This window comes from Saimiri boliviensis, chromosome 17 (genome assembly GCF_048565385.1).
Source record: "Saimiri boliviensis isolate mSaiBol1 chromosome 17, mSaiBol1.pri, whole genome shotgun sequence".
In the NCBI taxonomy this organism is placed as follows: Eukaryota; Metazoa; Chordata; class Mammalia; order Primates; family Cebidae; genus Saimiri; species Saimiri boliviensis.
Window position 1 is genome coordinate 72009017 of NC_133465.1, and position 25398 is coordinate 72034414.

The 25398-nt window shown below is 49.3% G+C and overlaps 1 protein-coding gene across 2 annotated transcripts in view; it reads right to left on the minus strand.

Annotated features, from left to right (window-relative positions):
• Positions 1–3310: 3310 nt before the first annotated feature.
• Positions 3311–25398, minus strand: part of WDR45B (WD repeat domain 45B) — a 31862-nt gene continuing 9774 nt past the window's right edge. For both annotated transcript variants that reach the window (XM_074389089.1, XM_039475844.2), the window contains 8 exons: positions 21850–21951; positions 14428–14515; positions 13587–13681; positions 9575–9765; positions 7366–7451; positions 6002–6103; positions 5170–5291; positions 3311–4680 (listed from right to left, as the gene is read on the minus strand). In XM_074389089.1, coding sequence (XP_074245190.1) covers positions 4574–4680; positions 5170–5291; positions 6002–6103; positions 7366–7451; positions 9575–9765; positions 13587–13681; positions 14428–14515; positions 21850–21951 — 893 coding nt within the window. In that variant the 3' untranslated portion in view covers positions 3311–4573. The remainder of the gene's footprint in view (positions 4681–5169; positions 5292–6001; positions 6104–7365; positions 7452–9574; positions 9766–13586; positions 13682–14427; positions 14516–21849; positions 21952–25398) is intronic.

Consider the following 25398-nt stretch of genomic DNA (forward strand, 5'->3'; position numbering starts at 1 on the left):
GAGGCAGGCAGATCACCTGAGGTCAGGAGTTTTCGTACAGTCAGCCAGAGCCATCGGGCAAGAAAAGAGAGGCAGGCATCTGCCTCGAAGGGGTGACCTCCCTGCAGATGGAATGAGCGCGGACAGAAACTTCCACAGAAACACACACACACTTTCAAACCACGAGCGCTGACCAACGAATTCAGCAGTGCTGCAGTGTACAAGGTCAAGGTAAAAACACGCCGTATTCACAGGCACCAGCAATAAACAATCAAAAAGGAAGTGAAGGCCAGGCATGGCGGTTCACACATGTCACCCAACACTCTGGGAGGGCAAGGCAGGAGGACCGCTTCCATCCAGGAGTTTGAGACCAAGCAGGGCAACAAAGGGAGACCCCCATCTCTAAAACAAAATTAAAGATCAGCCAGAAAGCCCAAGTGCAGGGGCTCACACCTGTCATCCCAGAACTCTGGGAGGCTGAGGCAGGTGGATTGCCTGAGCTCAGGAGTTCGAGACCATGCTGGCCAACATGGTGAAACCCCATCTCTACTAAAAATACAAAAAATGAGCCAGGTGTGGTGGTGCCCACCTGTAGTCCCAGCTACTTGAGAGGTGGAGGCAGGAGAATCGCTTGAACCCAGGAGGCAGAGGTTGCGGTGAGCCAAGGTTGAGCCACTGTACTCCAGCCTGGGAGACAGAGCGAGAGACTCTGTCTCAAAGAAACAAACATGAAGAAATTAGCCAGGCCTGTTGGTGCATGCCTACGGTCCTCGCTGTTAGGGAAATTGAAGTAGAAGGATCACCTGAGCCCGGAGGTGGAGGCCGCAGCGAGCCTTGATTGCACTCCAGCCTGGGAGACAGAGCCAAACGAAGAAAAATGATGAAAGCGTGGCTGCACACGGTGGCTCACGCCTGCAATCCCAACATTTTGGGAGGCTGAGGCAGGAGGACTGCTTTGGGCCAGGAGGAGAAGACCAGCCTGGAGAACATGGAGAGACACCATCTCTACAAAAACACGAGCTGTGCGTGGTGGCACCTGCCTTTGGTCCCAGCTACGTGGGAAGCTGAGGTCGGAGGGTCACTGAGCCCAGGAGACAGAGGGTGCCGTGAGCTGATACTGCGCCACTGCACTCCGGCCTGGGCGAGGGCAAGAGGAAAGGGCAGGCAGCTGTCAGTACGAGCTGCTGACGGTGAATGACGTGCGGCGTGAAGTTCAGCCCCGTGCAAGTACTGACATCGAGGTAGAAAAGTGCTGCCATTTTCCGGAGTCACACATCTGCTAAGAAGGTCACCCTCCTCTGCAGTATCTGGCCAGCTCCTCAACCACTTTTTCCCATGTGCCTATGAGGGACTCGGAGATAAGAAGTCGTCGCCACACAGCCCAGAAGCATCAGACTCACCGTCTGCAGCGTCTTACACAGATGGCAGGACTCTGCCTGGCTGGCAGCCAGCACGGACAGTTCAGGGTGGCGCTGCAGGTGTCTGCAGGAGGTTCAGGGCAGACGCCGGAAGATTCACGGCCTCTATGGACGGTGGCGTTTCTCTTGAACAGAGCTATAAAAGAAATCACATTTCACTACTTGCCGCCTCAATCTCAAGGCTACGTTTGCTTTTGTTAAAACACATTGTATGTCTCCATTTTGGTGGATGTTGCGTAAGACAAATCATTTTAAAATGAATGCCAAAACCACAAAATTACTAACCTGATCCGTAATTCCATAATGCGGCAAGGAGACTAAAAGAAAGTAAAATTACAAATCAGAATCCCTTATAAATAAACACACAGGCCGGGTGTGGTGGCTCACGCCTGTAATCCCAGCACTCTGGGAGAATGGATGAGGCAGGCAGATCACCTGAGGTCGGGAGTTGAGAACAGCCTGACCAACATGGAGAAACCCCGTATCTACTAAAAAGACAAGAATTAGCCAGGCGTGGTGGCGCATGGCAGGCCGAGGAAGGAGGATCGCTTGAGTCCAGGAGGCAGAGGAGAAACCCCATCCCCACCCCAAAAAAATTTTAAGTAAAAGTAAGTTTTACATTCAGGCGTGGGGCTGTCCAAGAGTGACCTTCTCTGGACGTGGAAACACAGGGCACTCTTGCTTACAACTTTATATTTTTCTATATGTTCTTTATTTTACAAGGAATATATTATTTCTGCTTATTTTTTAAAATTGTTTATTTGCTTCTCTGCACGAGCAATGTTTTTTCACTGTATTTTCCGATCCATCTGGAAGAGAAAAATTTTGGTGCAAGTTTAGAAAATGTAACCAACCCAATGCCCGACACAGCAGGAGAGAGAGGAGGGCTGAGTCGCGTGACAGGTCTCTGGCAAACAGGAAGAAAACAGCGCCCCGACTGCAGTGGTGGCCGCGGGGAAGGGCCCGGGGTTCACACAGGCGTCACCGTCAAACCCAGGCTGGCTGCTGGCTGGGGGCCGGGTCCCCACAGGCATCCCAGGGCCGTGGGGAGGGCAGGCGGACCCGACACGCAGCCGGAATGAGCCAGGCCCACGCACCTGTATCATCAGCCGGGCGAGCTGCTGAGCGGGCGCCGTCTGCGGCAGCGGCTGGAAAAACAAGCCGCCCGGCAGGGGCTTCTGCAGGCTTCACCCCCGTGTCCTGCGCACAGGAGGCTCGCGGGAGAAGCGGCAGCCTGGCCTGGTTTCCCATCCACCCCGCTTCCCATGAGCTCCAACAGAAAAGCAGCCTGCTGCTCCCCGACAGTCCCCAGCGCCGGAGACCCCGGGTCCTTCCCGCTCTGCGGTGACTTCACAGAAGCACACACCTGGGGAGGGGCCGTGGTGCCAGGGCCTCACTTGCGGGCCCGCACCGCGTTCCTAACGAACGGGCCTGCGACAGCAGCTGTGACTGCCCCGCCCGGCCTGCACATCAGTTCTGAGGACGCTCACGTGCACCGAGGAAACTCGCCTCTCTCGCACTTCACCCAGTCTAGCGTTACAAATCGGTAACCGCACAACCGTGCGGGAACTTCTGCTCCCCCACGCAGAGCCAAGTCAAAGGTGACCCCGGCTCAGCAGGGACCCCAGCACACAGCAGCGGCGGCGGCATCACGAGCACGGATCTGCCACTGCCGCCATCAGTCACTCTCCACTCTGCAGGCTCCCAGAGCCACACGCGGCTGCCGCAGACACACCTCCTCCTTCCCTCCTCCAGAAGCGCCATCCCTGATCCCCAGGCTCGGCCCGCAGCGGCCCTGGCTTCCACCTTGTCCTGCCCCACAGGCTGTTCTGAAGCCTCCGGTCCAAAACGATTCTCAAAACAAGATGACTGTGTGGCTGCGTCATACATCTGACTCCACTTCCCGTGACAGGTCCAGAGTACAACAAAATTAGTCACTTTTATTTAAAAGAAACATTACAAATAAGTGTGCAAAATTAAACTTCATGATTAAATACACATAAAAGTAACATGCATACTTTACATCAAAATCCACATACACAGTTAGTTGATTACATGACAGTAACGGTAAAGCAACCAGCAAAACCGAGAACTTGCTGCTGTGCAGGTTTTATATGTTTGCAATCTGAAATCAAAACCGTAAAATAAAGTTTCTTTAAAGGGAATTTAAGAAAAGTAAATATATACCCCAAGTAGCAGACAATGTAAAGCCCATAACCTGTTTTAGTTACCAGATGTTAAAAAGAAGGTCTGCCTTTCCTTCCCAAAATGTTAGTGTGTGACTATTCTTATAAATGAGGGGAAGGGAGAAGGTGGGGCTGAGAGAGCAGACCACAGCAGCGGGAAGTGCAGTGGGCGCCCCCGGACCCTGCTCTGGCAGACGACCCGAAGTCAAGGATGCTTTCCCCCGTAATGAATGTTCAAAGTCTGTGCATCACTGTTCCCTACACGAAACTGGGAAACTGGGATTTCACCCAGAATGTAACCAGGACACCCTGCAGAGTCCCCATCCCACACGCGCCCCAGGACTGACTGCTCGGCTTCTAGGGCGAGCCTGGTGTTTGTCTTGTTCTAATGGCGCCAACAGAGACGGGGACGCCACACACAGCCACAGATGACCACGCTGTGGGCAGGGAGAAAACCACGGGCTGGGCTCACACGAGGGAAACATTCACACTCTGTTCTCGCTACAAGTCATTTTTCTTCATGTCCGACGGGAGAAGGAATTCTCCTTTTCTAAGGCAAGCTGCTGGTGTTCTATTTAAATCTGCTGATAATGTAAGAACTTACATTTACACACTTGTTCACTTCGCCACAGCAGACTCAGGATGATGGAATCTGTTGCAAAAACACACTTGACCGTGTCCACCCTCAGCCCAGTCCCCAGGTCTGTGTGGAGCCCCCGCCAGGTGAGGATGCAGTGGAGCTGCTGAAGCGACGTCACAGCTGAACTCATGGGAACAGCCACTGAGTACCTACGGTGCCTTGATGATGATTCTCTCTTTAATACTGGAAATGGGAGTCCTCAGGAAAGCAGACAACCACGTATGGCTTCAAGACCAAGTCCCTGGGCAGCCCCTCCAGCCCGTGGCCCAGGAGGCCCCTGGGGCACTGGCACCAGCCCCGAGAGCCTGAAGGGGACAGGCGGTGGGTGCTGTGGCGCTCCCGGCCGGGAGTCACAGCTTGTCATCGGTCATTTCTAGAAACTGCGCGTAGACGTCTCGGATGCACTCCCCCTTGGGGTTGAACAGGAATTTGTAGTAGCTGCCGTCCGCACAAATCGCTGGGACAGAAGGAGACAGCTTTACCCGTGTGTTTCTTTCCCCCAAAGTTAAAAGCAAAGAGTCCCACGGAGCTGAACTGCAAAGCGTCTCTCAGAGCCAAGCAGCTGCTCTCAAAGCCCCAAAGGCCCCAGCTCTGCACTGAGAGCACGTGGCACATGCAGCCGGGAGCCCTGACTGTCTTGGGTGAACAACTCATGTCCTAGTGCTGGCTACGGGGTAACAAGCATTCTTTGGTTGTCTGTACAAACATTAGAAGCCCTGTCCCAGTGACTTCCTGGGGAAACTGCAGGGAGGGGGGCTGACGTCCCAAATGGCCCTGTAGACCGTAAGCAGGACACACTGATCCCCCAGGAGAAGTAAGGGAAAGTGGGTGGTCATGGGTGCCACAGCGCGGTGCTGGGATGTCTGTGGGAAGCTGGGTCAGAAGCTCAGTGGCCGGATCCCAGGTGGAGTGGGTGGGGACGTGCCCTCCAGGAAGGACCACTCACCAATGACGGCATTTGGCTCTGTTCCAAAGGCACAAATGCACGGAGAGCCCGAGGGAACCTGAAACTTGGAGAAGCTCCACTTGGAGCTGAAGTATTTCGGGAGGAAGCTCGCTGAGGCCAAACTGTGAAGACAAAGCAGCAAGGAAAGGTGACTGCATCCTCAGACAGTTTACAGAAAGTCACCTGCTCGAACTGAGAATGCTGCTGAAAATACTAAAATGTTCTTTAATATAGTTTTAGCTTTAATGACTTTTTTTTTTTGCTATGCATAACAAAACCTGTTATAAGACTTTATTTTTAAATTCTATTTTTGCTTTTAATCTTTTTTTTTTTTTTTGAGACGGAGTCTTGCTCTGTCACCCAGGCTGGAGTGCAGCAGTGTGATCTCGGCTCACTGCAACCCCCACCTCCTGGGTTCAAGTGACTCTCCTGCCTCAGTCTCCTGAGTAGCTGGGACTATAGGCGCCCGCCACCATGCTCAGCCAATTTTTTGTATTTTAATAGAAACAGGGTTTCAACATGCTGGCCAGGCTGGTCTCAAAGTCCTGACCTCAGGTGATCCGCCCACCTCGGCCACCCAAAGTGCTGGGATTACAGGTGTAAGCCACTACGGCCAGCCTGCACTGATTTTCGAACCTCAATAAATACCAAGTTAGATGAAAAAGACTTCAACACTGATAGCACGTGAGGTCTATCCACACCTCCCTGCTGACGTGGGGCGTCTGTACACACTGCCCTGCTGGCATGGGGAGGTCTGTCCTGTCCGCACTGAAACAACAGGGACTCCTTTCATCCTTGGGCTTTTCCCCCCAGCAGGTGTCCCAACACCTACCTGGACTGTTTATTCCTTTTTGGATCTTCAGCTGCAAAAATATGCACTGTGCCGTGGTCGCTGGATACGCAGATGAGGGACGCATCCTGATTGAAGTTAATGCTACAGAGAAAAGCAGCACAGCTCAGGCCTTGAGTGGACGCGGAGGAGTCCAGAGGCTCGGCCCACAGCACCTGTCAGCACCCAGGAAGACCTCAAGGTTCCCACACCCGAGGCGCCAACCTTGAATACTGCCCTTTCTTCAACAAGCCAACAACCATCCCCACAGCACCACAGGTCGAAGCCACAAAGCACAATCCTGTGAGCCACGGGCCCCCCAAATGCAGCTGACGAGCTGTGTGCCTGGGAGAAGGGGCATCCTGCAGACCGCCCCCCACATGCTGCTCAGGGCTGCTCTCACGAGACTCGGGTGAGAAACACATTCTCTCCAACGATCCTGGCCCCAGGAGGTACAGGCTGCTCCTGTGGAGGTCACCTGGGCTGGGGCAGGCACTGGCCATGTGCTGTCTGTTCTGGGAGCAGACAAGGGTGTGCTTTGCACACCACAAGGCCTAGGACCTCACAGGTAAAGCCACTGTATTTACAAATGAATTACAGTTTCATCCCAAAGATCCAAATGCTGCTCAATACGAGGGAATGGAGAGAAACCAGGCCTCCTGGCCGTGGCCACAGGGTGTGAGACCCTGCCCAAGCAGGGCTTCAGCACTAGACCCCCCAGAGGCTGTAGGGACACCACCGTGGGGTGGCAGTGTGGCCTCTCAGACTGTAACAGGCTAGAAGCAGACGAACCAACAGTCTCCAGCACTTCCTTAAACACAAGCCAGAGTGCTGGCCAAGAGGTGAAACTGGTAAAAACACCAGAAAGATGAAAAATAAACAGGGATGAACCCGAGCCTGCCAGCCAGGGCAGCGTGAGACCCCTCTCTACAAAAACACAACAATCAGCCAGGCGAGCTGGTGCACAAATGTGGTTCCAGCTACTCAGGAGGTCGAGGCTGTAGTGAGCCATGATAATGACACTGTACCCCAGCCTGGGCGGCAGAGCGAGACCTTGACTCAAAAAAACAACAACTCAAAACAAAACAAAAAAACAATAGAAACCAGCAAATACTGATACTGATAAACACGGAAGCAGGGTTAATTAAAATATTCTACTTTTGTGTAATTTCCCATGATAAAAACTTAAAATTAGTCACAATTTCAAAAGCTGGAACTGAAGCCCCGAGCAGCCCGACACAGCCTTCCTCCTCTGATCTTACGGGGTAGAGGGTGGCTGCTCCTACCCGCTCTCCCAAGTCCCAAAGGCCCAGTTCCGTGCTGTCTGCCCAAAGCTCTTCTCCAGGTGAAGGTGGGGGTGCCCTTACCAGTAAATATTGGCTGCTTGAGATCCTCTTCGCAGTTCCTGGATTAAATGCCCTGATGAAGTATCAAATATTCTTATAAGGGTCCCCTTTGAAAAACAGTGAAGTGTTTCATTATCAAAGATTTGAAACTTGTTTGTTAGTTTTTGAAATGATTTACATTCACAAACCCATTAGCCCACACAAGCCTTTCTCAAACTCACCCACATCATCTAAGACTAACTTTCTCCTCCAAATGCCAGTACACAGTGAGCCCCTGAGAACGAGTCGGCCGGCAGCTCCTGCTCCCACAGCACTGGGCACAAGTCAAGAGAGGCTTCAGGAGACAAGCTCCTGGCCAGGCAGCACGGACTGACTCTGGACGCTGGCATCCCTGGCTGACACCCAGGAGGAACACCCAGGCTCCCTGCTCCCACCACACATGGCCCTCGACGAGAGAAGCATCCTCCGAACCCTAACTCCTTCAGACAGCTAGAAAAAGCAGCACAGGAATCCTGCCGTCAAAAAGGTAAGGCAAAAGAAAATAAAGGACTTAAAACCATTTATGTCAACTACACTGGCTTTCCTGAGAGAGGAGCCCAAGACCTCATCGGGGTGTTTTCAACATTTCCTCCAGAAAGTGGAGGACTCTCCAGCTGATTCTGACAGCTGGGAAAATGAACACTGTCGCATCTTTGGTGGAACACACTTTGACAACATCCGACGAAAATCTCTACGTCCTTCAACCCAGCAGCCTACTCCTGGGAGTGCAGCAGGGAGCCCAGCTTGTGGGGGTCAAGGCGGGAGCAGCCTCACGGGGTGACCACCAACAGTGTGGGACGGGTCACAGATACTGCAAGGCTCCAGGTAATCCCGTGCACCCAGTTATCCCGGAGGGCACTGCTGAGCTCAGAAGGCAGGAGGCGGAGAAGCACGCCATGATCCACGCTCCTAACAGGGATTCTACTAAAGAAGAAAAAGCCACAGGGAGGCGGAGGAGGAGAACGCAAAGGCAAAAAGAAAAAAATGTAAGAAAAAAATGTACAAAAATAGGGAGGAACCGTATTTATAATCCATACAAAATTAGATCTATTTTGTTGCTAATACAATAGCATTGTAAAATATATTACCTAAAAAATAATTAACCCTGTTCTCAGCTGAGTCCCAGGAGTGAGCAGGACGTGCACCCCAAGCCACTTGTCCCCGCATGTGGAGAAGTGGCCCTGGCACTGGCACCGGGTAAAAGGGCTGGAGCAGCCCCCACCCCAAGTGTCAGGAGACGGTGCCCACAATGTGCACGACCACCGCCCTGCGGCCCCGCCCTACTTCACAGTTGACCATTTCCTACAAAGTAACACTGGGCTTGCAGTCTTCCATGAAAACTATAGTCAAAGACACCAATTTTCTTTGTAAAAATCTGAATTCAGGCAAAAGGAAGTATTAAAAACCCCACATTTAAAACTATTTTTAAAAATTAACAACTATTCTGATCTGGCAAATTAAGATAATGTGTCCAATATTTCCATATTTTCAGTTACAATCTGGTGGCAATTCAATGAAGACAGAACCCTAGGAGGTGAAAGGGGTTTGCAGCTGTCTGTTATCAGGCTGTGGTTCTGCCATGTCTGTGACAACACTATCAAGCTTTCACATCCAATTATTCTAATGATAAGAAACTCGGGCGTGTATGTATTTTCTTCCTTTTGTTTTTGAGACAGTGTCTCGCTCCGTCACCCAGGCTGGAGTGAGGCAGCACGATCTCAGCTCACTGCAACCTCCACCTCCTGGGTTCAAGTGATTCTCCTGCCTCAGCCCTCCGAGTAGCTGGGATTAAAGGCGAAAACCACCACCACGCTGAGCTAATTTTTGTATTTTTAGTAGAGACAGGATTTCACCATGTTGGCCAGGCTGTTCTTGAATTCCTGACCTCAAGTGATCTGCCCGCCTTAGTGCTGGGATTACAGGCATCTTGTGTTTTGGTTTTTCAAATAATTTATCATATTTTACAAGACGTTTGTTTGTGAACAATTGGAAATAAAACCAGTCCCTTGGCACAAGACAACTTGTGAAGACCTCGACCCCGTTGTGACATGACCAGCCAGGTCCACGGGCCCCTGAGGGGCTCCAGGCTGGGTAGACCCATCACCTTTGGGTCTTGATACAGGGAATGGCCAGTTTCCTGAGCCTGCTGCTCCCGGAGGCACGACACCAATGAGGTGAGGAGCACACTTACTTTCTCAGACGCAGTTGCAATTCTTGTTCCCTGCAGGTTGAGTGCGATGCAGCTCAGGACGCCCTCGTGTGCGGGAATGTCCACGGGTGGCTTCTCTGTGCTGGCCAGGTCCACGAGCTGCACGTGGCCCGTGTGCGTGCCGGGGAAGGCCAGAAGGGAGTTGTTACTATTGGGACAGAGGACACAGAGGCCTGCATGGAGACAAAGGACACCTATCAGGAACTGCCTTTGATTTCTCACAGCCAAAATCCATTTTCTGCCCCCAAGTTCTCCGGAAAAAATAGCAGTAAGAATTAAACATGGGTTTTCATTTACATCAGAACCACAAAGTCAATTTAAAGACTTTTCAGCCAGGCGGGGTGGCTCACGCCTGTAATCCCAGCACTTTGGGAGGCCGAGGTGGGTGGATCATGAGGTCAAGAGATCAAGACCATCCTGGCCAACCTGGTGAAACCCCATCTCTACTAAAAATACAAAAATTAGCTGGGCGTGGTGGTGCATGCCTGTAATCCCAGCTACTCAGGAGGCTGAGGCAGAAGAATTGCTTGAACCCAGGAGGTGGAGAATGTAGTGAGCCGAGATCCTGCCACTGCACTCCAGCCTGGCACCTATAAATATCTAACTCATCTACAGAGTCAGTGTGATCACAGCTAACATCTCAGCAAGATTCCTGAAGACAACTGATATTAAGAGTTATACGAAAAAACAAAGGCACTAGAATAGCCCACATTTTTTTTAAAAATAAGAATGAGATTGGAAGACTTCTAACTTCAGATTTACTTTAAACTTCTCATCAAGGCAGGATGGTATTGGCATAAGGACATAAACACAGATCAATGGAACAAAAAGTCCAGAACAAAACTTATCTTTATTTAATCTAAACAAAGGTACCAAGGTTAGATGCCCACAAAGAAAACCACCCAGGCTTGTGCCTCACACTGAATATAAAATTTACTTGAAATGGATCGAAGACTTAACTTTAGGGGTAAAGCTACTAAATGTGTAGAAGAAAACATCAAAGACATCTTTTAACCAGTATTTGCAGAAGTATGTCAAGTAAAGGACTAAATCTACAACATGTAACGAATTCCTACGGCCAGGTTGCAGTGGCTCACACCTGCAATCCCAGCACTTTGGGAGGCCGAGGCAGTAGAATCACCTGAGGTCAAGAGTTTGAGACCAGCTTGGCCAACATAATGAAACCTCATCTCTACTAAAAAATACAAAAATTAGCTGGGCATGGTGGCAGGTACCTGTAATCCCAGCTACTCAGGAGGCTGAGGCAGGAGAATCGCTTGAACCCAAGAGGTTCCAGTTGTAGGGAGTTGGAGTAGCCCCCCACCCCCCTGGGGGTATCAGCAGCAAGGCCGCTGTGACCTTTGGGTGATACTCCAGAAAAGTAAAACCGTAACAGGAGGATGTGTATGTCTTGGGGTAGAACAGAGATGGGCTTAGAGAGAGATAACCAGATTTCACTAACCTTGCTGCAAGATAGTTTTTAGCTAAAGTGTGTTAACTGAAGTATGAGAATAACAACCACAGGCTGCCCTAAGTAACTGCACCCTTCCTCTGCTACATGCTTTGTGAACATGTAAAGTTCATTGAGACAGGGTGAGGCCAAAGAGACTGACAGCCTCACCTCTCAGACCACCTGGTCCAGCTTTCTCCATGTCTGTGTCTGTGCCTTTCTTTATCCCCCACCGTTCCCTCTTAAGTCTTTGAACCCTCATGCAGTGCAGGACACAGCACACGCCAGATGCATCACTGCACTCCAGTCTGGGCCACAGAGCAAGATTCCATCTCCAAAAAAAGAGAATTCTTACATCCCAGGATAAGATAAACCACCAGCTAAAAAATGGGCAAAACATTTGGGGCATTTACCAAAAGATCTCAAAAGGCAAGAACCACAAGGAAAGGCATCGGCACCGCCAGTCCTCAGAGAAACGCAAACTAAAACCACAAGGAGATGCCGTTACCAGTGAGACATCATCACACACGCACGGGCGGCCGCATCTAGAAAGACTGACAGTGCCGGAACACTCATAAACCACAGGTGAGACGCAAGAGGACACAGCCACTCTAGAAAACACATGGTAGCACTTCACAGGAGGCACAACCACGGCTGGAGCCGGCAGCTGAATCCCTCAGGATCAACGGAAGAGAAGTGAAAACCATCCAAACGCCAGTATGAGAACACACGCACGGCACTTCTTATTCATACCAGCCAAAACACGGCCGAAGGGACCAACAGCCGTGACTTACCAATAACAAGGAGCAAAACCACACACACACACGGAGACACACACACACGGAGACACAAACACAGAGACACACACACGGAGACACACGGAGACACACACAGAGACACACACATGGAGACACACACGGAGACACACACAGACACACAGACACACACGGAGACACACAGACACACACACGGAGATACACACAGAGACACACACAGAGACACACACAGACACACACACAGAGACACACGGAGACACACACACGGAGACACACGGAGACACACACAGAGACACACATGGAGACACACGGAGACACACACACGGAGACACACGGAGACACACACAGACACACAGACACACACGGAGACACACAGACACACAGAGACACACACACGGAGATACACACAGAGACACACACACACACACAGACACACACACAGACACACAGAGACACGGAGACACACACACGGAGACACATGGAGACACACACGGAGACACACACATGGAGACACACACATGGAGACACACACACAGAGACACAGACACACACACAGACACACACAGAGACACACACACACACACACACACACACACACAGAGACACACACATGGAGAGAAGACAAACATTATCTAAAGAAACAAAACGAGCTGAGTGGGGAGGGGACGATCTCAAGATCACTTTCCAGGATATGAGACCGGGTTTTCTCTTTTTTTGAGATGGAGTCTAGCTCTGTGGCCCAGGCTGGAACGCAGTGGTGCAATCTCAGCTCGCTGCAACCTCTGCCTCCTGGGTTCAAGCGATTCTCCTGCCTCAGCCTCCTGAGTAACCAGCACAACAGGCTAATTTTTTGTATTTTCAGTAGAGACGGGGTTTCACCATGTTAGCCAGGATGGTCTCAATCTCCCCACATTGTGATCCGCCCACCTAGGCCTCCCAAAATGCTGGGACTACAGGTGTGAGCCACCACAACTGACCTCAGTTGGTTTTGTTTTGTTTTGTTTTTTTGAGACGAATTCTTGCTTTGTTGTCCAGGATGGAGTACAATGGCGCAATCTCAGCTCACTGTAACCTCCACCTCCCAGGTTCAAGTGATTCTCCTGCCTCAGCCTCCAGAGTAGCTGGGATTGGTACCTGCTACCACGTTCATCTAATTTTTTGTATTTTTAGTAGAGATGGAGTTTCACTATGTTAACCAGGCTGGTCTCAAACTCCTGACCTCGAGATCTATCCACCTTGGCTTCCCAAAGTGCTGGGATTACAGGAGTGAGCCACCCACTCCCAGCCACAAATGGTATTCTTAGAGTGAGTTTTATGTAAATTATACCCCAACAAAGCCAGGGCAAAACCCCTAAATTTAAAAAGATACAAAGACGGTACAATCAATGACAAAGTCAGAAACAAACAATCCTCCAATTCAGAAGACCAGGGAAGGAAATTCTTGAGTCTAGAACTCAGCGGCTCCTAACGTGGGGAAAACACAGGTTCCTGGTTCACTGTGGAGGTCCGTAGTGGCCAAAATCAGGGGGTGGAGTCCCCCAAGTGAGAGCCCCCACTCTGTGACTCTGTTCAGAAGGTGGCTTTGGGATGGTGAGCTGCGGGCCCTGTCAAGTCATCTCCCCTGGAGGCCCCGCTGGGCTCAGGACTGCTCTCACCAAGCCCGCTGCTCAGACAGACAGAGACCCGCTCAGAGAAGGAAACACCCAGGATAGGCCGCATCTCCACACAGACCCATTTCCCATGGCCACCCATCTGCTCGAGTTCTCACCTTTGGGGTTATAGCAGGTTTCAAACACGTGCAACTGATGGGGATTGTGTGTGAATGTGAACACCTTAATCATGGAGTCCAAAACCACCACAATTCTGGAAAGAAAAACATGATCAGAGTTGTATTCCTCAAAAGTCAGACCCAGACATTTCATGCTCCTACTCTTACCGTACTGAAACAGAAACACGGAAATACCACGTAGAAAAGGATCGTTCCTGAGGAAACCCCCTGGGGACAGGTCACAGTGCACCTGCAGGTAGGTGCACATGGAGGGAGGTCAGCCTAAGGGACCTTGCTGGGTTCAGAGGGACATCATCAAACATTCCATCTAGGTTCACAACTGAGCAAAACACGGCAGAAGTGATATTTTTATGCTACTCTGTCTGGGAAAATAAGAAAGGTTTCAAAGCAGAAGATCCTAGAGGCTTTTTTTTTTTTTTTTTCTTGAAATGGAGTCTCGCTCTGTCGCCCAGGCTGGAGTGCAGTGGTGTGATCTCAGCTCACTGTAACCTCCACCTCCTGGGTTCAAGCAATTCTCCTCAGCCTCCCAAGTAGCTGGGACTACAGGCATGCACAACCATGCCCGGCTAATTTTGTATTTTTAGTAGAGACAGGGTTTCCCCATGTTGGCCAGGCTGGTCTCGAACTCCTGACCTCATGATCCACCCGCCTCAGCCTCCAGAGTGCTGGGATGACAGGCTTGAGCCACTGCACCCAGACCAGGGCCAACATTTTAATACGTCATTTCCTAAACATTTTTCTGCCAAAAATAGAAAAGTAACTCAGCCATCTCTAGAGAAAGTGAAATTCTACTTTAAAAAATTACTGATACCAAACCTACCTATCTCGCCGCAGTTTGACTGCCTTGACTTCTGTAGAAAATTCTATTTCAATAACAGTCTTCTTCTTCAAGTCATCCCAGATCATTACTGAAATATCAGAAAGAATGGATGAATGCAGTCATAAACAGGCCATGGTGCCGGCATGCAGAGATGCCAGCTTGAGGCAGAAGGTGGTTTCTCTTCCTACTGGGCACGGCTGCCCCCACCTCCAGGCCTCAGACACACACCCGCACCTGGGAGGCCTTGGGGTACAACTCAAACGGTGAGCTGTGCCAGGGATTCACCCTCAGGCCCCTCCCCACTCACAGGGTCTTTCCTTCCTGGTATTTTTTTTGGTCCAGTTAAAATTCAGAGGTAATTTGCTGGGGAAGAAAGGGAAAATGGAAATGGAGGACACTGGGAGTCTTTGCCAAATTATAGGTGAAAATAACTTTAAATGGATCACTCCAAAGGACCAAATGGTTCAGTTAAAAAGGGAAAAATCACCAGTAGATGTTTTAGAACTTTCCGTAGATAGTCTAGAACTCAACAGATGTAGAATTTATTTGGCATGAACATCAAGCCAATTGGTCTGTAATTCATCCCCTTTTTGAAAACCCTAATGACCTTTGTCCATCTCCAATCAGCAGAGCCTCTTCCCTCAGGACTTTAGACAGCTTGTTGAGGACCCTCTGAAGAAATCTCCTTGGCCTCAGTGTCTGGAAGAGGACTCTCAGACATGCACTTTTTTTTTTTTTTTTTTTAGAGAAAAAGAAAAAAATAAGAAGAAAAAGAATAAAGAAGAGGAAGAAAGAGGAAGAGGGAGAGAGATTGGGGGTATTGCTTTATTGCCCGGGCTAAAATGCAGTCTAAATATGGGTATGCCTATAATTGTGCTTAATAATGGAAACATAAAAGAAAATGAGGGAAGAGAATAACAAACGAGGAGCCAACCAATATTTCGTTTAAACTTCTAAGTTGATATGATGTGGTACTGATAAGAGTGTATATTTTGTGCATTTAAAGTAGAGAGGTCTATAAATGTTAATTAAGTTTACTTGTTTCAGATCTGAGTTCAAGTCCTGGATATCGTTGTTAATTTTCTGTCTCATTAATCTGTCAAATATTAACGATGAAGTCACCTACTATTATTGTGTGGGAGCCTAAGTCTCTTTATAAGTCTTGTATATCTGGGTATTCCTGCATATGTTTAGGATCTTTTTTTTTTTTTTTTTTTTGAGACGGAGTTTCGCTCTTGTTACCCAGGCTGGAGTGCAATGGCGCGATCTCGGCTCACCGCAACCTCTGCCTCCCGGGCTCAGGCAATTCTCCTGCTTCAGCCTCCTGAGTAGCTGGGATTACAGGCATGTGCCACCATGCCCAGCTAATTTTTTGTATTTTTAGTAGAGACGGGGTTTCACCATGTTGACCAGGATGGTCTCGATCTCTTGACCTCGTGATCCACCCGCCTCGGCCTCCCAAAGTGCTGGGATTACAGGCTTGAGCCACTGCGCCCGGCCGTTTAGGATCTTTAGCTTTTTTTTTTTTTGAGACGGAGTTTCGCTCTTGTTACCCAGGCTGGAGTGCAATGACGCGATCTCGGCTCGCCGCAACCTCCACCTCCCAGGTTCAGGCAATTCTCCTGCCTCAGCCTCCTGAGTAGCTGGGATTACAGGCACGTGCCACCATGCCCAGCTAATTTTTTGTATTTTTAGTAGAGATGGGGTTTCACCGTGTTGACCAGGATGGTCTCGATCTCTCGACCTCGTGATCCACCCGCCTCGGCCTCCCAAAGTGCTGGGATGACAGGCTTGAGCCACCGCGCTGGGCCTGATCCTTGTTGCTTTAACGACTATTTTATCAGAGGCAAAAATTTTAACTTCTGCTTTTTATTTATTTTTGCTCTCCGTTTGGTTGGTAAATCTTTCTCCACCCCTTTGAGTCTTTGTGTATCCTTACATGTGAGATGGGTCTGGATGCAGCATACCAATGGGTTTTAGTTTTTAATCCAAATTGCCTATCTGTTTTTGGATTAGGGGATTTAGTCAATTTAAATTTAAAATTAATAATGATGTATGTGAGTTTAATACTGCCATTTAATATTAGCTGGCTGTTTTGCCCATTAGTTGATGTAAATTCTTCATTATACTGATGCGCTTTACTTTTTGGTATTTTTTAGAAAGGCTGATACTGTTTGTTCCTTTCTATGTGTAGTGGCTCTTTCAGAAGCTCTTGTAAAGCAGGCCTGGTGGTGATGACATCTCTGAGTGCTTGCTTGCTCACAAAAAACTTTACTTTTCCTTCACTTATGAAGCTTAGTTTGGCTGGATGTGAAATTCTGGGTTGAAGTATTTTCTTTAAGGATGTTGAATATTGGTCCCCACTCTCTTCTGGCTTGTAGGGTTTCTGCTGAGAGATCTGCTGTGAGTCTGATAGGCTTCCCTTTGTGGGTAACCTGACCTTTCTCTCTGGCTGCCCTTAGTATTTTCGCCTTCATTTCAACCCTGGTGAACCTGACGATTATGTGCCTTGGAGTTGCTCTTCTTGAGGGATATCTTTGTGGTGTTCTCTGTATTACCTGGAGTTGAATATTATCCTGCCTTACTAGGTTGGGAAAATTTTCCTGAATAACATCCTGAATCATATTTTCCAGCTTGGATTCATTGTCTTCGTCACATTCAGGTACACCTTTCAAGCGTAGATTAGGTCTTTTCACATAGTCCCATATTTCTTGGAGACTTTGCTCGTTCCTTTTTATCCTTTTTCTCTAATCTTGTCTTCTCGTTTTATTTCATTGAGTTGGTCTTCGACCTCTGATATCCTTTCTTCTGCTTGATCAATTCAGCTGTTAAAACTTGTGCATACTTCACAAAGTTCTCGTATTGTGTTTTTCAGCTCCATCAATTCAATTAGATTCCTCTCTAAATTGTGTATTCTTGTTAACATTTCATCAAACCTTTTTTCAAAGTTCTTAGTTTCTTTGGATTGGGTTAAAACAAGTTCTTTTAATTCACAGAAGTTTCTTATTATCCACGTTTTGAAGCCTGCTTCTGTAACTGGAACACACTCGTTCTCCATCTGCCTTGTTCCGTTGCTGATGAGGAACTGGGATCCCCTGCTGAGGGAGAGGCGTTCTGATCTTGGGTATTCTCAGCCTTTTTTGGCTGTTTTCTTCCCTTCGTTGTGGATTTATCCATCTGTGGTCTTTATAATTACCGTCTTTGTAATTGGGTTTCTGAGTGGACGTCCATCTTATTGATTCTCAGCGTTGAAATCTGAGCAACCCACTGCGCCGACTAAAACAGCGGCGTTAAGATTGATGGTGCTTTTCTGACTCTGCACCAAGAACCGACACTCCAAGGCGCCGGCAAAACCGCCTCGCCGGTCACAAGAGTTGCGCTGGCGACCCGTGGGGCTCCTCCGCTGGGAATCTCCTGGTGCGTGAGCAGCAAGAATTCATCTGAGAGCGCGGCGTCCTCTCGTTCTCTGCGTTTTCACTGGGAGCTGCTGGTGATCAGCCATCCTCCTCCTCGGTATCTGGCTACTGGCTTGCTCCCTCTGCCCGTTCCCCTCTCGGTACACACACACCCAGTCCTGGTCTCAGGCAATCCACCGGCCTCGCATACACAGGCACACTAAATGCATTCATCCTCTGGCCTGGGTACTTTCCTCTCTCCCTGCCCTTCCTTGGTGCCACCCGACCGAGCCCATGGGCAAGCCTGACCACAGGTACTGATGTTAAAGTGCTGAAGATAACCCTACGTCAGAAGAGAGGCTTCAGTTCTGGTGTTGTTTTTTCTTTGACAGGGTCTCACTCTGTTGCCCATGATGGAGTGCAGTGGCGCGATCTCAGCTCACTGCAACCTCTGCCTCCTGGGTTCAAGTGATTCTCCTGCCTCAGCCTCCCGAGCAGCTGGGACTACAAGCAGGCACCACCATGCCCAGCTAATTTTTGTATTTTTAGTAGAGATGAGGTTTCACCATGTTGGCCAGGCTGGTATTGAACTCCTGACCTCGTGGTCTGCCTGCCTCAGCCTCCCGAAGTGCTGGGATTACAGGCGTGAGCCACCATGCCTGACCAAGAGGCTTCAGTTTTAAAGTGAAATCAGAGGGACACAAACCAGGACCAGCAAGGTCTTCACTCCACTCAACCTCCTGAGCTGTTCTTGCTCTTTCTTTGAGATAGGGTCCCATTCTCTTGCTCAGGCTGGAGTGTGCAGTGGCACAATTTTGGCTCACTGCAGCCTTGACCTCAAGAGATTCTCCCACGTCAGCTTCCCAAATGAATGGGACTACATTACCTGGGCATACATTACCAGGCCCAGCTAATTTTTGTAATTTTGGTAGAGACGGGGTTTTGCCATGTTGCTCAGGCTGGTCTCAAACTTCTGGGCTGAAGTGATCCACTCGCCTCAACTTCCCAAAGTGCTAGGATTGCAAGCATGAGCCACTGCACCCAGCCCCTGCTCTATTTTAAGTTCAAAATTTCTTCTGTCTTGTTTGCCTGCTAACATTGCAACATTCTGTTAGGATAAATTAGCAGTTTGTGTTCTAAGGCCTAATTTATAGATGAGCTTTAAGGACGAGAATGCCAATCAGCACTGTGCTTTTGAAGAACCACAGGAGGGATGGGTGCAGTGGCTCCTGCCTGTAATCCCAGTGCTTTGGGAAGCTGAGGTGTGAGACTGCTTGAGGCCAAGAGTTCAAGACCAGCCTGGGCAACACAGTGAGACCCAGTGTGTTGGGGGTGAGGGAGGTTATTAAAAATTAGTCAGAGCCAGGCACGGTGGCTCACACCTGTAATCCCAGTACTTTGGGAGGCCAAGGTGGGAGGATCATGAGGTCAAGAGTTTGAGACCAAAAGCAACAACAACAACAACAACAACAACAACAACAACAACAAAAAGAGTTTGAGACCAGCCTGGCCAACATGGCAAAACCCCATCTCTACTAAAAATACAAAACTTAGCTGGGCATGGTGGTAGGTGCCTATAATCCCAGCTACTTAGGAGGCTGAGGCAGGAGAATCACTAGAACCTGGAAGGCAGAGGTTGCAGTGAGCTGAAACTGCGCCACGGCACTCCAGCCTGGGCAAGAAGAGCAAAACTCCCATCTCAACAACAACAACAAAAATTAGTCACAGCTACTCAGGTTCAGTCCAGGAGTTTGAGTCTGCAGTAAGCTATGATCACCCCACTGCACTCCAATCTGGGCAGCAGGAGACCCTGTCTCAAAAAAGCACACAAGTAACACAGCCAGGCATGGCGGCTCACACCTGTAATCCCAGGACTTTGGGAGGCAGAGGCAGAGGCAGGCAGATCACTGGAGCTCGAGTGTGAGACCAGCGTGGACACCATGTTGAAATGCCGTCCCTGCTACCAATACAAAAATCAGCCGGGTGTGGTGGGCGCTACTTGGGAGGCTGAGGCAGATCACCTGAGCCTGGGGAGGTCAAAGCTGCAGTGAGCCAGGATTGTGCAACTGCATTCCAGCCTGGGCAATACAGTGAGACCCTGCCTCAAAAAAAAAAAAAATAAATAAATAAACTTAAAAAAATAAAGTTTACTAGTTTAAAAAAAGACCTTATATGGTACAAAAGGTACACTTATTCAGAAACTGCTGAATACTGCTTTATTCTAAGTCTGTAAAACTTGTAAGGCTTTTACACCTCTCAGAAACTTTATAATGAGAATGAGACCTGAGATTATCCTATACAGATGGCTCCCTAGTTAGTACCTGGGGTACGCCCAGCAGTGCCAGATGTAGAAAAGGGAGGCGGCCCTGCAGGCCTCCTAACTTCCATCCGTAAGCGTCCTTTCTTCCTTGATGGTTGATCATGTTCTCCATGACAAGACACAGACCAATCCACCAGCAGGATTTCTGCCCATCCCCAATTAGCCAGGGCAAGGTCAATCTCCTCCAAAGCCTTCCCCACCCTCTCTGTGAAACCCCCACTGTTCGTTCTGGGTGGGTGCCTCCAGAGCACTCACAAGCCACAGGCCTCTCCCTCTCTGGGCTGCGCTGGCAGCCCCTCACAACTCTGCTCTAAAGCTGGCACAGACAAACCCTGGGCCTGTGAGACTACAGAACTGCTCAAAGGACAAGATCTAAAGCTCTGTCTTCCACTGTTTTTCCTGTCAGTCATCTCTTTCCATTTCATTTCTCTGCTCCTAATTCCAAAACAAAAGTAAGTGTTGTCAGGCAGGGCCTGCCCGCACGCTGAGTGTGGCGTCTCTTCCTCACATTCATGTTCATGCAGTTCACAGGGCTCTGCTGAGAACTGTGACCCGGGCCCGAGAGCCTGCCACGAGTCATCTAGAATTCTACCTTCCCACACAGCCTGGCCTAGGCTATTCTGTCCCCAAGTACATGGTCTCGCCCGGATCCTCGCTCACCTGCACACTTACCACTTGGCATGCAGCATCCGCAGCCCCATCCTGGTCTTGATTCTGAACTGCCTCCTTCACGCCTCTCCTTCCCTCCCACCACCTGCTCCCAGCCCACCCACCCACCCACCCACCAACCCACCACTGGGCTCCCACTTAGCTGTCCTCTGAGACCACCGGTGGCCTTCGACATCACCAGAACCAGATGGCTTTTCTCAGGCCTCCTCCTGCCGCGTGGCACTGGGCTCCGACGAACACGCTCGCTCCACTTCTCTTACCTCTCCCCATAACAGGGGCCTCCCACGCCTGCCCCGTCCTCTGATTGTCTCTTCACTCACCTCCTGCACTGCCTCTAGAACTTTCCCCAAACACAGATCTGGCAGCATCTCCTTCCTGGCGTTCGAGCCTCCCCCAGATCTGCCTCCGCCTCCCGCCCCAGCCGACCTCCCACCTCTTCCCCGTGCTCTGCCCTCCCCATTCCTGGACCTTCCGCCTCACTCCCTCTTCCCTTTAGCAACAGCGAGGTGAAGCTTGCACAGACACAAGGCTATCTGGAAAATCGTCTACTCCTCCCTCGACTTTACAAGGACCAGAGCTCTTATGCAGCGTCATCTGCACACACACGTGCACTCAGTCCCACCCCGACAAAAAAAATCCCGAAACCCAAAGCCAAACTAGTTTTTTCTTCTATGTGGCTATGAAACTTATGTTCCTTTAAGTCAATGGGTCTCAGTAAGGGAAAAAAAAACCCTTCTACCCTGCTTTCAAATGAATTCAAGACATTGATGGTGTCAGCCTACGGTGCAGCAGGTCCCCTGGTTTCTGTCTACTAGCCCTGACTGAACAACGGACTGAACAACGGGAGCGAGGGACGCTCTCCACGTGCTCCTCTGGGAATAGAGACCTGGCGGCCTTGCAGCCGGCCTCCTCCCCAGTGACCAGTCCTTGACACTTCAGAGAACCACCAGGGAAAATCACACTAGCCACAAACATAAACACATTCAAGAAAAGACTAGGACACATGAGGCACGATTCTTAAACAAACAGTTACCGTACCTTTGTTGGGAGGGTATTTCGGCTTTTTCCCACCACCAACTAAAGCTAAATAGTTGCAGCGAAATAACATTTCGACATGGCCAACTCCTCCTTCTAGAAATTCTGAAATGATAGTTTTAAGAAGATAAATGTTACAAATTAATATGTATATTTTACAATAAAAAAGAAAAGAGAAAGTCAAGACAACCAACACTCAGCAATTTTCTTTCTTTCTTTTTTGTAAGAGATAAGATCTCACTGCGTTGCCCAGGCTGGAGTGCAGTAGCTACTCACAGGCACAATCACAGCTCACTGTAGCCTTGGACTCCTGGGCTGCATGATCCTCCTGCCTCAGCCTCCCAAACAGCTGGGACTACAGGACTCATTTTTAATCAGCCATTTATGGCCGGGCACAGTGGCTCACACCTATAATCCCAACACTCTGGGAGGCCAAGGCAGGCAGATGACAAGGTCAGGAGTTCAAGACCAGCCTGGCCAACATGGTAAAATCCCAAGTTTAGTCTCTACTAAAAATAGAAAAAAATTAGCCGGGTGTGGTGGCATGCACCTGTAGTCCCAGCTACTCCAGAGGCTGAGGCAGAAGAATCACCTGAACCCAAGAGGTGGAGGTTGGAGTGAGCCGAGATCACACCACTGCACTCCAGCCTGGTGACAGAGTGAGACTCTGTCTCAAAAACAAAAAACAAAAAACAAAAACCAGACTGGGCACTGTGGCTCACACCTGTAATCCCAGCACTCTGGCAAGTAGAGGTGGGAGGACTGCTTGAGCACAAGAGTTCAAGGCCACCCTGGGCAACATAGGGAAATCCCCTCTCTACCAAAAATAAAAATAAAAACATTAGCCAGGAGTGGTGGCCCATGCATGTAGTCCCAACTACTAAGGAAGCTGAGGCAGAAAGATCCCTTAAGCCCAGGAGGTTGAGCTGCAGTGAGCCAAGACTGTATCTTGTACTACAGTTCAGGTGACAGAGCAAGACCCTGTCCCCCCACACCCCCCAAGAGAAAAAATCATCCATATTATCCACGATGAAAACAACTTCTTACAGACACTTACACATAAGACATCTCAAAGTAATTCTGGCTTTAACAGGACGTGGCTATAGCATAAACCACAATGATTACCATGGCGCAGGGAGGCCATGCTCCCCACCCCGCCCCAAGAGGGTGAAGGCCACAGCTCCTTCACCCTCTTGGCACAGGACACCAATCCCCAGCAACCGAGCCTACTCTTGTTCCAAAAACTCACTCCCCATACAACAGGAAGCATGCTGCCAGTTAACACCTGGTTTCTAACTGGAACAATCCTGAAGAGACGGATGGACTGCAATGGGCCAGAGCTGAGAGAGAAGAACTGCCAATCACCTTCCGCCAAACAAATGCTGACCACTCAAGGGAGGAACGGCGTTTCCTCAACAAGTGCTTCCAGGGAAGCTGGCTGTCCACAAACAAAAGAATGAAGCTGGGTCTTTATCTCCCACCATATTCAAAATGGGTGAAACACGGAAAAGACAGACCCTAAACTACAGAACTTCTAGAAAACGGCTGGGCATAGTGGCTCATGCCTGTAATCCCAGTATTTTGGGAGGCCAGGGCAGGCAGATCATTTGAGGACAGGAGTTTGAGACCAACCTGGCCAACGCAGTGAAACCTCATCTCTACTTAAAATTAAAAAATTAGCTGGGATTGGTAGTGGGTGCCTGTAGTCCCAGCTACACAGGAGGCTGAGGCAGGAGAATCGCTTGAGCCTCGGGGGCAGAGGTTGCAGTGAGCAGAGATCACGCCACTGCACTCCAGCCTGGGCAACAGAGCAAGACTCCATCTCAAAAAGAAAAAAAAAAAATCAAAGTAAAACAAGCAGCACAGGCAATGTGCTTTTGAAACTACATCCAATTTTAAAACTTTTGTACACCAAAGGACACAATCAACAGAGTGAAAATGCAACCCATGGAATGGCAGAGTGTGTCTGCAAATCACACGTCTGGTAAGTGGGTAATATCCAGGATATGTGAAGGACTTTGACAACTCAACAATAAAAAAATCAATAACCTGATTTTACAATTGGCAAAGGATTTCTTTCTCAAAGATGATTTACAAATGGCTGAGAAGTACAAGAAAAGACGCTAAATATCATTAGTCCTCAGAGAAATCCAAGTCAGAACCACAGTGAGATCCCACCTCATACCCGTCTGGATGACTTTTTTCCTTTGAGGCAGAGTTGCCCATGTTGGAGCACAGTGACGGGAGCATGGCTCACTACACAGAATGGCTAATATTTTTTTAACCCAGAAAAGAACAAGCACCGGCCACGATGTGCAGACATGGGAACTCTTATGCACTGTCTGATACAGCCGCTCTGGAAAAAAGTAGGGCAAGTCCTCAAAAAATTAAAAAGAGGCTGGGCACAGCAGTTGGTACCTATAATCCCAGCTCTCTGGGAGGCCAAGGTAGGACAATGACCTCGGGCCAGGAGCTCAAGACCAGCCTGGGCAAGATAGTGAGATGCTGCCTCAATTAAAAAACAATAAAAAGATCAGACACGGTGGCTCACACCTGTAATCCCAGGACTTTGGGAGGTGAGGCAGGCGGATCACTTGAGGTAAGGAGTTGGAAACCAGCTTAGTCAACATGGTGAAACCTCATCTCTACTAAAATTTCAAAAAAAAATTAGCTGGGTGTGGTGGTGAATGCCTGTAATCCTAGTTACTTGGGAGGCTGAGGCAGGAGAATCGGTTGAACCCAGGAGGTGGAGGTTGCAGTGAGCTGAGATCATGCCACTGCACTCCAGCCTGGGTGACAAATGCAAAACTCTGTCTCAAAAAAAAAAAAAAAAAAAAAAAAATTATACATCATTACTATAAACCACCACAGAAAAGCAAAAAGTAGAAAACACTGTGAAACAACATCACATATGTACTTTATTTTTTGAGACAGGGTCTTGCTCTGTCACCCAGGCTGGAGTGCAGTGGCATCATCTTCATTTGACTTCTTGGCTCAAGCAATCCTCGCACCTCAGCCTCCTGAGTAGATGGGAGGACAGGTGTGAGCCACTCCCCCCGGCCACGTATGATCCAAACTGTGTGTGTAAACACTGTCCCTATAATACCACCTGTGCTATTCTCTAAGTTATTTTCCCTTTAACAATGCCATGGCCATCTCTCCATGTCAGGATTCACAGACTGGTCTCAGCATTCTCACTGCATTAGTGTACCATTTTAAAGATGTGCCGTAACCACCATAATCAACACTTTCATGGCAGTAATTCAGGTCCTCCCATTTTTCACTCTTGGAAAGTGTTGCAAGTAGTATCAGTATAGCAGCATCAAACAGTGTTACCTAAAAGGAACACATCTTGCGAAATTCCTCCACAACACGGCTCTACCAATTTAACCTTCCACCACCAGGTAATGAAACTTCTCCTTTCCAGCTCCTTCCCAAAGCTACACACCACCTCTGTGTCCCTCCCACCTGCAGTGATCTCCACCCCCGTCCCCACCGCCTTGCAGGCCTCCCGTTTCTCTGACACCTTCACCTGGCATGCTGGGTGAGTAC